The 15,386-nt window shown below is 40.6% G+C and overlaps 2 protein-coding genes across 2 annotated transcripts; both read left to right on the forward strand.

Moving 5' to 3' along the window:
- Positions 1-543: 543 nt before the first annotated feature.
- tmprss5 (transmembrane serine protease 5) lies at positions 544-12,232 on the forward strand. The gene is made up of 13 exons (XM_051065532.1): positions 544-550; positions 5,986-6,128; positions 7,052-7,190; positions 7,441-7,521; positions 8,599-8,712; positions 9,096-9,231; positions 9,459-9,572; positions 9,680-9,723; positions 9,902-10,064; positions 10,215-10,399; positions 11,464-11,562; positions 11,682-11,824; positions 11,968-12,232. Exons 1-13 carry the CDS (start codon positions 544-546, stop codon positions 12,223-12,225), a joined length of 1,626 nt encoding a protein of 541 aa, XP_050921489.1. The 3' UTR covers positions 12,226-12,232.
- A 504-nt stretch (positions 12,233-12,736) lies between these two features.
- pih1d2 (PIH1 domain containing 2) lies at positions 12,737-15,317 on the forward strand. Its single transcript, XM_018668242.2, has 5 exons — positions 12,737-13,115; positions 13,796-13,922; positions 14,030-14,260; positions 14,407-14,678; positions 14,832-15,317. Exons 1-5 carry the CDS (start codon positions 12,933-12,935, stop codon positions 14,964-14,966), a joined length of 948 nt encoding a protein of 315 aa, XP_018523758.1. The 5' UTR covers positions 12,737-12,932; the 3' UTR covers positions 14,967-15,317.
- The last annotated feature ends 69 nt before the right edge of the window (positions 15,318-15,386 follow it).

Consider the following 15,386-nt stretch of genomic DNA (forward strand, 5'->3'; position numbering starts at 1 on the left):
ATTAAGCATCAAGACAAAGGTTTGAAAGGTCACAAACCAAAAAAGGTTGGGAACAACTGACATAGGCGGTAAATGATGGGAGACAGAGAGTACCAATCTCAAACTTGTGAACTTGTTGCTTCTCAGATCTAACAGCATATAAGCCAAGTTTGACGCCACAAAGAATCTGAGTCCTTAGTAGTATTAGCAAATTAGTACATCAAAGTGCAATTTCAGACAAGGAAACCTTGTTCGACTACCTTTTAAAAGAAGCTATTGTTTATCTGTAAAGCCAAGTATTAATTTTCCTGTGATGGTAAAATGCATTGTCAAATTAATTCACATTATCTATTTAGTTGTTTAGTAACAGATTAATTTATTCATTTGTTATTTCTTAATGACATAGTCTGTTTTCATTGTTCAATTAAATCCCTGTTTATAATTTGATTTATTGTTCATTGCTCAATCAATTAATTTATGACCATTTGCAGAATTTTTGGGGAGGAGCTTTAAGGTACCGCCACTGTCACATGTTGTTGACCACTGAGCTCATAACTAGAGCAGATGGAGGGTGAGTGCCTTGCTCAAGGGCATTTAGATAACAACAGCAGTTATAAAAAAGTGTGGGAAAAGCGTTCAGATAGTCAATCCAACCGTCTAGGTCCGAGTATTTCTTTTTCTGACTTCCAACTTTCACGTCCTTAATAAGAAATTTAATTTAACTTTGAAGCAAATATGCAATTTTGACTGTGCAAAAAAATGACAATCACCTCTGTAACCCCTCCACCTCCCTGACTTCAGTCCAAGGCCACGCTCAGTGGAGGAGCAGATTGAGTGGGAGCCAGTGTTAATGTAATCTCCTCTGTTTAATTAGAGTGAGCGTGGTGGGCAGCTAAAGCAAACCACATTACCCGCCATCTGGTGGGGAGCAGCTCTGCTCTTACCCACCCTCACTATCATTAGCCTCTACAAGACAAGACACAAACACATACATGACAGCTATTTATTCATCCTGCCACTTTCAATGCAGACACAACTGCATACCATTTAGTGACTATGATGAGGCCATGCTCACGCTTAGACTGTCACAAATGTATTGTCTTGTAATTACAATATGACAATACAAGAAAACCACCAAATTAAAATAGTTGTCAAGATCTTCAACTGTAAAACCACAAACTGCTCAACACAGTTGACTCTATAAAACAGTGTCTGGCTGTTTTCTCAGATAATTCAACTCTACTTTGTGTGTGACGCCCCCCCCCCCCCCCGGAATCGACTGCAACAGATTCAACATACAAGAAGGTCAAAGTCTGTATGAGCAAGTAATCATCATACATTTTATATTTCAAACTTTTGAATGAGCATGAGGGCTTTTGAATATTTACACAAAAATGAATCCAGCTCCCTTAAATGGAGGTATTCAAGTTTACCACAAGAGGGCAGTATGCTACCACAGCTGACACAGAGATCAGACTGCAGTAATGGCTCGAGCACAGAGGATTTACTGCTCCACAGAAGGCAGAGCTCACTGGCAGCCCGGCAGAGCAATACAATTATTGAATCACACAGGGAGAACCTGGCAGTCAGTTTGTGTGTGTTTGTGTGTGTGTGTGTGTGTGTTTGTGTGTGTGTGTATGTGTAAGCTACAGATCAGTGGTTCCTGCCCTCACCCTGTGCTCCATCATGACCTGGACAGCTTACTGATGGTTTTACTTCTTGAGCACATGACTGAGTCATGACACTGCAAAAGTGCAGGACCAACAACCTTCTTGATATTTTTCAAAAGTTAAAAGGTTCAATCAGTATTTTCTGACCATATTAATATCATGTACACATACATAAGATTTTAGCTTCTAGATCAAAGTAAGCATTTTACCCACCCTCTAGTGTTTTGAAACTGTCTGCAACTGGAAGATTTTTGGACAGGAGTTTTTAATATCCTCTCTGATTGTACCTGATACCCTGATCGTAATTCTTTTACAGCCATATATGGAGGGAGCTGCCCAAACAGTAGTTGAGGCTTTCTCCACACAGATGGCTCCACAACAGATTCTCCTCAGATGGAAAAAAGCTGTATCACCATTTCATAAATGCTGGCTGGAGGATGTTATGACACACCTAAAACAGTGAAAGCATACTACCCAAGGCTGAATCAAGAAGTTTTATAGAAACTGGCCCATCTCAAAAACTGGACAAATCCCAACTAAGTTGTCTCCTTTCTGTCTTTACTCAATCTTAATATAGCATATTTTCCCAGTGGACTGGTGTTATCGTTTGTACATGTGTATGATTTAGGCTAGGTCATGGAAACTGTAGAGGAAGAAAATCAATCTGTGCAGGGAGACAGCTAGCATAGCTAAGCATAAAGACTAGAAGCAAGAGGGAAGTTAGCCTGACTATATCTAAAGGTGAAACGACTATAATGTCACTGTAAACAGGCAGAACAACATTTTTAAGTGTTTATTAATGTACATTATCCATCCATTATCAATTTCTATTATCTATAAAAGATATACTTTATGCTATATATGTAAATAGAAATCATAAAACCATGTTTTACAAATGTATTATTCAAAATCTGTTTATAATGTACACCAGCCTCCATTTGCTGCTTCAAGGGAGGAGTTATCGCTGTTGACAAATACATGAATAAACATATATTTGCTTACAACTAGGTTATAAACCATTTATTAACTGTTAATACACTGATTATAAATGTTAAATAAGGGCATTTAGAAGTAAAGTTGGTCATTTTTGTATAGATTAAACAAACAAGATATAATGTGTTAATTAGTGAGCTTAAGAGGTGCTTGGAAGTGGGTTTTTGGACAGAGCCAGGTTAGCAGGTTCCCCCTGTTGTTTCCAGTCTTTATGCTGAGCCCAGGTAACTGGCTGCTCTATCTTTAGCTTTCTATTTAGCAGACAGATATGGGAGAGGTATCAATCTTCTAATCTACCTCTCGACAACAAAGAGAATCACATTTCCCAAAATGTTGATGTATTCTTTTAAAGAAGATTCAATTTACAGCCAGATTAGAGGAACACACGGAACATGACAGGTGGTGTTCATGAAGGGGTACTTGAGCTCATGTGATAGGGGTGCGTCAGACAAAAAACATCCACCACTGTATTTGGATTGTGTGTTTAACGGGCTCCACTTTGCTCTGCCTACATCTGTGGGCACTCCAACCTTTAATGGCCGCCTCTGCTGAGAGGTCACGGCCAACGGCATCAATGGCACAACTCTCATGACGGCCCACACATCAATGAATCAGGTTTAAATGCCTCGGTAGGGTAGAGAGTTGCTGAGGCAAATGCTGGCCAAAGAAGATTCCCTCTCTTCTGCTCAGTTAGAACCTACTGTGGGATTTTCTGCGCGGGGACTGAGAGACTCGATCTGATGTTCAAGGTCTGGACACTGAGAAAGGCACACATACTAATGGCTGAGATAAAAGCAGAGCTGATCAAATCTCACAACACCGAACAGGGAGAGCGCTTCCCCCCTCAGAATAGAGAGAGATAGATACGGCTCCAAACTGGGCTGCAGCCAGCCTCTTCACAGTGGAGCCTCAGACTGTGCTACATGAATAAATGAATGAATGTAGTCCACACTGGGACACACACCCCAGACCCCCACTCCCTCTGCGCAAGGTGACAGACTGTTATTGTTGTAGTCACGTTGGAGGGATTTACTCATGAATTTAAATTTCTGATCAAAACATGAACATGAGCCAAAGTCTAATCAGTTACTCATTAAGATTCAGTATATTCACTTTAGTGATATTGACAGTTTCTGGCCTAGATGGTTTTTGTGGCGGTATCATAGAATATTAAAAGATATATGTATGACAGCCCACACACATTACAATTAATGCAGTCTTATACATCAGTCCTGACATAAAGCCTAGGCTAGTACTTTCATGTTTTTTGCTGTAAAAAGAGGTGTTGATTCAATTCCATGATCATTTGGGAGGATGGAGTTTGTGTTATAACGAGAGAGGTTTCTAGTATTTTGCCCACCCCATGTATATCAGAGTAAACCAAATATTATAAACCTGTTGGCTATGACTAAGGGCTGCAACTACTAATCATTTTCTTTAGATTATTTGTTCATATAATGTCAGAAAATCATGCGTTCTAAAAAGCCACAGTTGACATATTTGGATTGCTTATTGTCTGTTAAACTGAACATTTGATGTGTATTTAATTCACCAAAGATATTCAAGTTACAGTGGTACAAAACAAAGAACAACAGCAAATCCTCTTATTTGAGAAGCTAGAGACAGACAACATTTGCCTTGTTTTCTTGATAAATGTTAGTTATTAAAATTGCTGGCTGTTGCTTTCTGTCGATCGACTAATCAATTAATCAACTAATCGTCGGAGTACCAAATGCTCCGAAAAGCACCACAAACCACACAGCCCAGAAAATTACTTAAACTGAATCAACACTTCATTATACATTACATTATAGCATTCATGAAGGGAGGATTTATTGTTGGGCTGTTGTATTAGACTGGATTAATTTAAGCTAAACTACAATAATAAACAAGAAACTGAGTGTATGTGACTTAAAAGCTTTTTCACTCCAAAGAGACCATATTCATCGTTTGCCTTTTTTGTTAGTTTGGCTTTGAAATCATGAAGCATAATGCTTGGGAATGACTACAAAGGAAGAAAAAACAACAAAATTGTTGTGAAACCAACTTAAAATACATGAAACTAATTTTTCCAATTGATATCTGGGGACTATAAACTACGGCATGAGACAAAGGAAGCATGGAAGATAAAACACCAATCAGGTACATGCATATCCCTGAATGAGAGTGTCTTTATCCGTCTCCACCGAATGACTGCCAACAAAGCGCATCCAGTGAGTGGCAGCTCTGTAAATCACTGTTTACTAAGGCTGTCTGAGAAAACCAATTTCACCAGAAGAGGGAGACATGAAGCCCTTGTGAAAATTACCAAACAGCAGCTATGTTCTCCTTCCTCCTCTGTTTGCCTCTGCAAGAGAAAAAATCAGTGCAACGCTAATATTATCAAACATTATTAACCTCACAGCCCTGGTGATATGAATTTCTGCTGTTGCTCCATCACATGCAATTTACACCACTGCTGCAATTCTCATTACTCTGTGTTTGATTTCCAAATAATTCCATATGACACCTGTGAGATGAGCCAAATAGATCTGGGCCGTTTCTTGGATTCGGCTTTGACAGTGAGATGAGGAGGAATTTTCTTCCTGGCTGTTGTTCCCTTCACCTGGACTCTCGCTAATCCCACACCACGCATATGGGAGATGCATAAATAACCTTTGTATGAAATGTACCTTTAGCCACAAACATCTCATTAGTCATATCTTTTAAGAAATGAAGGGAAGACAGGTTTTGATCTCCTGTCTCTGCGAGCTCAAGCTATTTTCTCACCAACAGCTTGTTGTTCTCATCTCAGCTGTTAATTATTCGTACTATTTTTAGAGTTAATGATTCATTGAAGGCGCTCAAATATCCCTGTGTCTACTGTATTTAAAACAAAGGAGGTATTTGAAATACAGAAAAACAATATTGTCAAAAAACAGTCTGACTGTGGGCTGGTTGAAAGAGTAGGGCAAGAGGAGAAAGTAATCTGTCAGCGGGCAGACAGAACAGACTTCATTTTCTTCTTGAGTGCTGAGAGACGATAGTTTTGGATTCCAGATGATGGGGATTGACATGATGTGAGACTTTTCAACAATCTGCAATAATGACCTTTTCTCAGAAACTACAAACTGTCAGGTAATAACATGTCTCAGGTGAAAATGGACAATCTTTTGGCACAGGTAAAAAGTGTTACCTAGCAACCCCTCGGTGTCCTATCAATAGTCAGCTTGGAGGTATCTCTGGAGATGCTCCCCCCTACAAAGACCTGGTTCAGCTTGCTTCCACAGGCCCCATGACCCCCCTGGACAAACAACAGCCTCATTCTCTGCACCACTGCTGACCTCATTGTCTCTTTGTGAAGGGAAAATCCAGAGTTGCATTCTGTTAAATGGCAAATGGTGCATCAACTGCGAGCGGGACAGACCTCTCTACCTCCGGCACAGGCCTACAGATGAGCACGGACAACGCTGCCTTTTCCTCAGGACTGTACGCAAGGAAAACATGGTAAGAAAAAGGGGGGCGGGAGGGCAAAAGAGACAAAATATTCACTACACCTTGCTCCATCTGTCTAATGTAAGCAGTCCTGACAACACCACCTCTCTCATGTTGTCTCCTTCACTTGCACCCTCACAATTTACAGTAACAGCTGCTGTTAACACATGTAGTGCTCACTTAAAACTTGTATCACACTTGTTTCTGTCACATTTCCCTGTGTTTTTGCAATTCATGTGCATGTAATGACCTTTGCTGTAGAGCTGTGCTAGATTTCTAAACTGCTCCTACACTATATACAACTCATGATAATTCCAGAGGCCAAAATTAAATTTTTAGTTACACTGAGGTGCTCCAATAAAACAAGAGAGCAGATAATGTGGTGGTTATTAAGATGGATTTTCTGCTATAATTTTATGATACCAAGTCTGCTTTCACATCTCCAGTATTAAGAGCTTTATCATAATTACTATAACACCCCAAATATGTTTATTATAGCAGCAGATGCTCATTGGAGAGTAGACCCAACAAAACTACACTCTCCAGAGCGATAAAACCTTTCTGAAAACAGGAACAGGCAATGTGTTTTATCTGCAAATTAAAATGTGTTATACAAGACGCAAAACAAACAAACCAAGGCTTCAGATGGCTCTACACACACACACACACACACACACCTGTACACACCTTTACACACCTGTACAGGTGTGTACACACACCCCTATAGTGGTGACTCCATACATCTGGATTGTGCAGTGGCTGCTAATATCCAGGATTACAGTGCTCTAATTAAATTTGACAGAGCCTGACAGGTGAAGAGCTGTTGAGGAGCAGATGGTCAGCAGGTATTGTTTGTCGTAAAACTTGCCCAAAACTTTTATCAAATAGGAACGAGCTGAAAATGAGGTCTGACGTGCCTGCTGTAATTCTTACAGAGTCTTGATGGAGACACATTATCAGTGATCGAGAACCCGACGGCTGTCAGTCATTCTTTTCACTCAGAGAAAACAGCAGGAGTCGCAGAGACCAAGAGAGTGCAGGGCTGGTTAAAATGGATTCATCCTACAACTCACAGTAAGCCTCTACCACTGAATCTGCTGTATAGTGAGAAGTCCAGTAAAGCAGTGCTTTCTTATAGAAATGTCACTGTGTATCTTTGCTTTTGAACTCCTTAGTGTTGTGCATGTAGAACATAGTTTATTCATTTCTGTCTCAGCGCTGATGTGCCAATGTGCTAAATATGTAACAGCTGACATTTACTAATTCCTCTCAGCTCATATCTGGGATCAGGAGTCATTAACTCCAGTCTTAACTGTTTCTTTAGCTCGTAGGCTGGTGAGGCTGTTAGCAGCGGTGTGTGCAGTTGGACTCCTGGGAGGCTTAGCTGTAGGTGTCTGGTTTCTAGGTGAGTCACTGTCTAAAGAAGCATCGCTAAATGAGCTTATAAGAGTAACTAGGAACTGGAAATTAATGTGCAAAACGTCTTGTTACAGCCACTCAAGCTCTGCAACACAGAAGAGCTCAACTTATGCTGGATTTCTTAGGCCTATACAATATCCACAATTGAAAGCTTTATAAATGTGATACAGAGCCGCAACTAATTTGTAAAAATTACTTTTTACTTTTTAAATTCTTTTTGCCAGTTATTTGCCCAGCTGAACAATTTCATCCAACTAACAAGATATTCAGTACATCTCAATGTAAGACAATGACCTATGGCCTAATAATATTGGCCTCTGGTGGACAGACTATGTGATATTGACACTGATTTTAAATGATTTCAAACATATCTTTGACCTTAGTGTATTGACGGTTCTTACATATCGTTACCTGGATTCCTGTAATAAGCCAGAATTGACTGATATATTGGCCTGGCTGATACTGGCTCCACAGAAGTGCTAGTCTGGCAGCTACTTACTGAAACTTGTTTAAATCTTGATTCATTATTCCTATTGTTACTCCAGTAAACTTTTATCAGGATGCAAAGTAATCAAGAGCTTTATCAGCAAAACTGATACTGCACCTTTGAGAAAATGGATAAGATAAGATAAAATTTGCTCATCAGTTTAAGGACCACGTCCTTGAATTCATTAAAAAGCACTCTTTTGATTTATGGGAATGTGGGAAATATAGGAGCCTCTGTTTCTGGATCAAGACCAGTATTAAGGACTAAAAGTCAGGATATGTCGCCCCTGCTGCATCAGTTTTTTTTCTTTTTCCACATGGTTTTTGGCAGGTCCTCCAGGAAAGATTTTAGAGTAGGCAAAAAATAATTATAATGTGAGTATTGTTTTAGTGAGCGTTTTTTCTAACCAGCAGCACTGCTAGCAATGAAAATATTTTATTACTTTCCTCTTCTGCATCGTAATATTTTATTACTCTACAAAACAGGCTTTGTCCACTCTGTGTACTAATTCTCATCATCTGGTAACCTTTTGCTGCTGATTTAATGATATATGGACTATATCTTTGCTACATATAGTCAAACTTCTGCTGAGACCTTCCTCCCCCCAAAGTCCAGTGGGACTTGGGGACACGAAGGAGACGTCTTTCTGCAATGTGACAGAGGATATTTCTACCTCCGACCCCAGGAAAGGTCTGTGTTCCCTCCTCTCTTTGGGGTTTGTTAGAGGCAGACATTTGTTTCATTGTTTTATGAATTAACAAACAGTGCAGGACTGTGTGGTTGCTTAGCGTATTGTTATGCGATTCATCATACCAGGTCATGGTTCACACCTCTGAAGTGATTTTTAGTTTGAAATTATCATTCACTGGCTGCATCTTGTTGCCTTTTGCTCACTCTTGAGAGATGCCCATTGACTGACATGAAAACATCAGACATAATGATGTGTTTGTTTTGACTACATTAGCATAGATACTTGTGTTTTTCCTAATCATTTCCCCCTCATGGAAGAGGCTTGTTCATTACTGTTGACTGAGAGCTTGTCTTTGGAGGGATTTTCAATCAATCGGGTTCAGTGTTTTACAGAATCAGCCCAGAGAACTCCCTCCTGGAGATCCAGCTGGGGAAGCTGCCCACCTGGCTGCCAGTGTGCTATGAGAGGTGGAACTCTTCGCTGGGAACGCTGGTCTGCAGGCAGCTGGGTTATCTGAGGTGTGCACTCCTGACAGGATCGCACACCACCTCGGCCCTTAACGATGATTGAGGCTGGAGCACTCACACACTAATTTACTGTTTAATCTTAACCTGCTTTGCCAAGGCTGAAGGCTTGGCTTATTTATAATCTGCTAATACCTCATTTGCAATCTTGCTTTACACCTTATGAGTCTGAATTATCTTAATACGCACTCCCACCCATTTTGCATATGTTCTCTTTGCAGGCTGACCAAGCATAAAGGAGTGAATCTAACTGATATCGGGCCAAACCATACTGATGGCTTTATACAAATTACCTCAGAACACAGGAGCAGTCTGGAAAATATGTGGCAATTCAGGTGAGGCAATTTGTCTCAGGACATCATACTCATAATGATGCAGAGAAATTTGTGGCTACTAACACATTAATTATGCATCATTAGTCACCCAATTTATTTTCATTTAGGGGGAGCTGTATCACAGGGAAGGTTATCGCTTTGCAATGTTTTGGTGAGCAAATTAAACTTAACTTTTTGTTTGACTTTGCACCTTACACAAAGCCCTGTGGTTCTTCCTAATTCTTAGAAAAAAACTTTCCATCAGTGGCACAGAGAGTGATTGATGCCACTTGCTGCAGCACTTTCTGACCAATACAGTTCAGTTTTGTGATGAATGGATCTCTGTGTAGAGTGTGGGACACGAGCAAAGTTGCCCAGGATAATCGGGGGAGTTGAGGCCACGCTGGGCAGGTGGCCCTGGCAGGTCAGCCTCTACTACAGCAACCGGCACACCTGTGGAGGCTCCATCATCACCAGTCAATGGGTAGTCACAGCTGCCCACTGTGTGCACAAGTAAGACTGCAGACCTTACCGGCGCTAAAGGTCAGAGGTTACGGCCTTTGGGAAGGGGAATAATCAGTCATTAACAGCTGCACCACACTGGAAACATGATAATTCTCTCTTATCAGTATCTGCCTCTTCTTTTCTCTTCTCAAATGTCAGCTACAGGCTGCCTCAGGTGTCCAGCTGGGTGGTCTATGCTGGTATTGTCACCCGCAGCTCAGCTAAAATGGCTCAGCAAACAGGATATGCTGTGGAAAAGATCATCTACAACAAGAACTACAACCACAGGAGCCATGACAGTGATATAGCACTGATGAAACTGCGGACTCCTCTGAACTTTTCAGGTCAGTCTGGGAGCCTCCTCACAAGTTTTGCACACAACATATGACCTGAGATAGCAGCACAAATATCAATACTATAGCCTCAGTTTTCTATTTTATTTTCTTAAGCAACAACAAGGTCCTTCACTTTTATAGAGAATAACTGATCATTGCCAGGTGAGTAGGGTGTACTAACTTGTAATGGAAATTAACTATAAATCTCAGGGATACAAATGTATTTCCCACCACAAACTCTTCTCTACAACATCTTATAGAGCCAGTTCTTCATACAAGTTCAAAAATGTAGGCATACAACCTTGACAAAATTTAAAGGTTCCCTACTTAGAGGTTTTAAGACGGATAAAACTTCTCTGGTCTGAGAGATAATTTGTTTTCTCCACAAAAGTCCAATTGCCTTGTAGGAAAAAAAAAAACCATAACATTTCATCTGCTCCTTCTTCCTCATTGAAAAATCCAGAATTTTAAATATGCAACTATTTTTCATTTCCGAAATTTAACTGCGGGAAACAAGATGTCAAGAAGTCTACTCTCTGTGTATGTGCTTTTAAGGTTTAAAGTTTCCACATTACACTTATGAAAGTCACACCCTGTACCACAATTGGCTTCCATGTCACGAAATCATTCTTGTTTGTACACATCTTAAACTGAGATTTCAGGTGAGCACAGAGAAACCTGTCCCCTACAGCGGATGAATGTGAAAACAGCCTTCTATTGTCAAACTCAGCACATAAATCATTCTGCACAGTGAAGCTCAAATGTCCAAGGGAGGTAGTAATAAGCAAAACACATTTCTGAGTGAAAGGGGGACAAGGCCCCTACTTAACAATGACTTGTGAACCCGACCGTATTCGGAAAAACAAGGTAAACCTTAGGGAGCCCATTACAAGACAAAAGCACAACAGGGTGAAAAAAAAAAATAGCATGCGTATGTCTGAGGAAGCGTGGAGGAAAAGCCTCAATGAAAGGATTTGAACGAAAATCACAATTCATTCCAAATTACCATGTTCCAGCCTGTTAGAATTACAATATAAACAGGCAAAACTAATTACATTTTTCTCTTTAATTAGATACAATACGGCCCGTCTGCTTGCCTCAGTACGACTATGATCTTCCAGGAGGTACACAGTGCTGGATCTCTGGATGGGGATACACACAGCCTGATGGTGGTGAGAGACTACTGCAGTGCTCTCAAACAAATTTACATCTGCTGCAAGTCTCATGAAGTCACACGTGATGACAGTGAGAGCCAAGCGTACTAACATCTGATATCCCTTTTCTCTCTCAGTTCACTCACCTGACACCCTGAAAGAAGCGCCAGTTCCCATTATAAGCACAAAGAAATGCAACAGCTCCTGCATGTACAATGGAGAGATCACGACACGGATGCTTTGTGCCGGATACACAGAGGGAAAAGTGGATGCATGTCAGGTCAGATGCACGTTCTGAACACAACCTTTGCGGAGGCGTTTCAAAGATTTATCTTCTTTCCTATGATTTGCTCACAATGAAACGCTGGCATGTGGAAAGCTAGGTCAGTGTGTAATGAACAGAGTGTGCGTTTACCTCTACAGGGGGATAGTGGGGGCCCTCTGGTTTGCCAGGACGAAAATGTGTGGAGGCTGGTAGGGGTCGTCAGCTGGGGGACAGGTTGTGCCGAGCCCAACCATCCTGGGGTTTACACCAAAGTGGCTGAATTCTTGGGCTGGATCTACGACATGATTGAGGTAAACAGACTTTTTTTTAGAAATTCTGTGGTAGAAATTAACCAAATATTTTTACAGTACAGGTACATTAAAATACTGCTTACAATGCAAGTGATGCATCAGTAATAAACATCATCCAACAACACTCTGAAAGTCTTGCAGAGTGTTATACCTTTTACAGAAATAACAGAGAGCTAGCTATTATCATGATTTTTAGATCATCAGCAACAAGATGGAATATTTAACATTGCACAATAGAAAATGATTAAAATGTTTATATTGACTGCTAATAGTGATTATTTGTATTTGCAGAATTACTGAGGAGAGCTCATGAAGCACAACAAGCAGAGGATGCAACTAATATTACTGTTTGACACATTTGAAAATGATAGTTAATATTTTTACTTTAAGTGTCCGTTATATTATGTGCACATAAAGACAAACTGGAGACATCAAAATGCATTTCTACGTTATATTTTTCATGTATTGAATATAAATTATGCCTCTAAAAAAAAACCTGTGTCGTGTGATTATTGAGCCACAGTTCTCCTTTTCACCACCAGGTGGAAACGGTGTAACACTTCCTCCATATATGTATGCATGTAGATTTCCTCTCATCTAATCTCCATAGCAACTGACAACATTAGCCAACTAGTAGTTTGATACATTTGTGTGCTACTCCTGTCTCGCTTTTATTTCAAAATATTAATATATTTCAAAATATTATTCAGCGTTTCTCTAGTTGTCCTCTTATCAGAGTTAACCAAGCTAGCTAGCGGCTGATAAAGTTAGTGTTGCTAGTGCTAACGTCATAGTAAAACTTTTACCTTAAGATGTGCTCCGCTGGCGGTACACAGGATGTTTTGCAGCGGGTCAACCAGTTTTGGTCCATGCTGGATGATCTTTCTGAAAACGACCCCGCAGCCTACCGCAAGTTCATCCAGAAACAGATGGAGGAAAGGGCTGAATTCATCGCACCGCCTGAGCTCGACTCTTGTCTGTACACTGAAATACTGGTAAGTTACGTTATGTTAAGTGGCAGTGGCTTAGTAAGTGTCAACTAGCTAACTTTTATTTAGGTGTCTACAAGCCAGCATTTACACATTTTCTCACGACAAACATTTGGCGTCAGAGCACGGCATGGAGGAAAGCACAGGTGTGTCTCTTTAATGAAGGCCCGGTGTGCACAGGTGCTGCACCTAATTTTATGACCCATCAGATTCTGTGAGAAAGTTCTGTTGGCACAACGAACGTTTTAATGGTCTCTTTATTTATTAATTTATTTAATTACGATTAATTATATAATTTATTTTGTGCAGTACTGTGCAAAAGTTAGTAAAGTGAGGACGCTTTGGGACCACCCTCTGCCCTTAATAAAGAGGCAAGATATTATTCATTATTAGACAAGACAAAGAAAACCAAAAAACATTCACTTTTGAGAGTCTTGAACTTTTGCATTTTTGGCATTTTACTTAAGAATTTATTGAAATGACAGATTGATTATAAAGTTGTTGCCATGTAATTTTCTGTCAGTCTGCTCATTTAATTATTCCTTTCAGCTGCACTGCCTACCCCTTAATACAAAACAACAGACTCCTGCACGCTGAAGCTGTCACACCTGTGTTCATTTATAGGTTAGAGATAGGGTGAGTTTTGACAGGTTTTTTCATAGACAGCACATCTGTGTTCTCAACAGGAGCCCAACAAAGGGTTGCTATATGTCAATATATGCAGCTGGAAACGTGTGCCTGCACCTCAGGATCCCAGCAAGCCATTACCTGTGTGTGCAGGAAAACTGGAAACAGACGCAAATGAAAGTCAAGGTAAAGGACGAAGCTGTGCTGCAGCACAAGCTACAGGATTAGCTTTTGTGTTATATGATATAAACAAGAAAACTAACAATACTAAATTGGATGTTTTCCTTCTTCAGGCCTGTACACTGTGTTGGATGTAGCATTAAACCCTGCGGTGCTAGAGGAAAATAAGCAACATAAAACAGAAGTCTATATGCTGGCCCTGAGCTTTGCCCAGCAGCAGCATGGGTTGAGGTTATCTCAGCAGTACACTGTCATTAGCTGTAGCCCGAAAAGTAGTCCAGATGACTTGGGTCGCCGCCTTGGATTTCAGCAGTGGCCCAACATCTCCAAACAGCCTGACACAGGTAGAGCAATAAGTTTCATACCCTGATAAGCTGCTACAAGCCCTTTATGTTGGAGCTGTTCTCCTTTGCTGCTGCAGGCATATCATCTTTCACCTTCTACCGCAGTCTCTAATAATCCATAACACATTTTTTTTTTTTTTTTACAGCCAGTCAAACCCCAGCTGACCTCCTGCAGCAGATCTCCTCCCTACATACAGAGAAACAAGACGACAAACCAGCAGCTCAAATTATCTGTAGATCCGCGGAGCACAGAGAGGATTTGATCCAGGTCATCTCCAGCACTTTTGTGCAGCCTCAGAAGCCAGAGTACCAACTCGAAGTGAAAACTGATACAGCGGGAGTTCCTCGCAGTGTGGAGCTGACAGTAGAGCTGCCAAAGGTTTGCTCCATGTCAGAAAGCCAGCTGAGAATCTCCAAGGTTAGCGGTCGCACACTCCCTTGAACAGTTATAATGAACCACTTTAGAACCCAGAGTGTGTCAGTGCGAAGTTGGATGTCATAAAAAATACATAACTGGCCTGGTTCTGCCATTGCGAGTCTTACAAAGCGCTGAATGTATTTTCTTCTGCAGGATGACGTCTTACTGGAAGTGGAGGATGTTTACTATTTGCTTCTGGAGCTTCCAAAAACTGTTAACGAAGACACTGCATCCGCCATCTTTAACAAGAAGAAACGAAGGCTGACTTTAAAAGTGGACGTTTTGTGACCATTTGCTTTAATGGGAAAACAAGAGGTGAACAGTCCTGCTGGGAATGGGCTGAGGAAACTGTGAAGCTAGGAGTAAATTCAGACACTGAAAATACCTCAAAGCAAATTACCAAAACAAACTAGATTCCCTCTCTGCTATCTGAAAATCCTTGGGAACACATTATACCATGAAAAACTAAAAGCTAACAAACAATAAACAGCTGCCCTGTAAACTGATGCCTCCCAAAACCAAAATGTTTTTCTGAAACAAATATGTCACCGCGTGGGTTGATGTGCAGCAGCAAATTTAATTCTTAACCCAAAAAACATTAATTGACTTTAATGACAAGCTGTGGGTTTTGTTTATTAATGTGTGGGCGTATGAGTAGAGGTGTTTAATGGCTAGGAGCTGGTGCACAGTGTCATTACCTTAGGCATG

The sequence above is a fragment of the Lates calcarifer genome, linkage group LG21 (assembly GCF_001640805.2).
Source record: "Lates calcarifer isolate ASB-BC8 linkage group LG21, TLL_Latcal_v3, whole genome shotgun sequence".
Lineage (NCBI taxonomy): Eukaryota > Metazoa > Chordata > Actinopteri > Centropomidae > Lates > Lates calcarifer.

Excerpts from the sequence above, each read along its gene's own strand:
- tmprss5 (XM_051065532.1), top strand. Across the intron at positions 9,724-9,901 it reads TATCGCTTTGCAATGTTTTG|AGTGTGGGACACGAGCAAAG; the intron begins GTGAGCAAATTA and ends ATCTCTGTGTAG. Across the intron at positions 11,825-11,967 it reads GAAAAGTGGATGCATGTCAG|GGGGATAGTGGGGGCCCTCT; the intron begins GTCAGATGCACG and ends TTACCTCTACAG.
- pih1d2 (XM_018668242.2), top strand. The coding sequence starts at position 12,933 with ATGTGCTCCGCTGGCGGTACACAGGATGTTTTGCAGCGGGTCAACCAG. Across the intron at positions 13,116-13,795 it reads GTCTGTACACTGAAATACTG|GAGCCCAACAAAGGGTTGCT; the intron begins GTAAGTTACGTT and ends TGTTCTCAACAG. Across the intron at positions 14,679-14,831 it reads GCCAGCTGAGAATCTCCAAG|GATGACGTCTTACTGGAAGT; the intron begins GTTAGCGGTCGC and ends TTTCTTCTGCAG.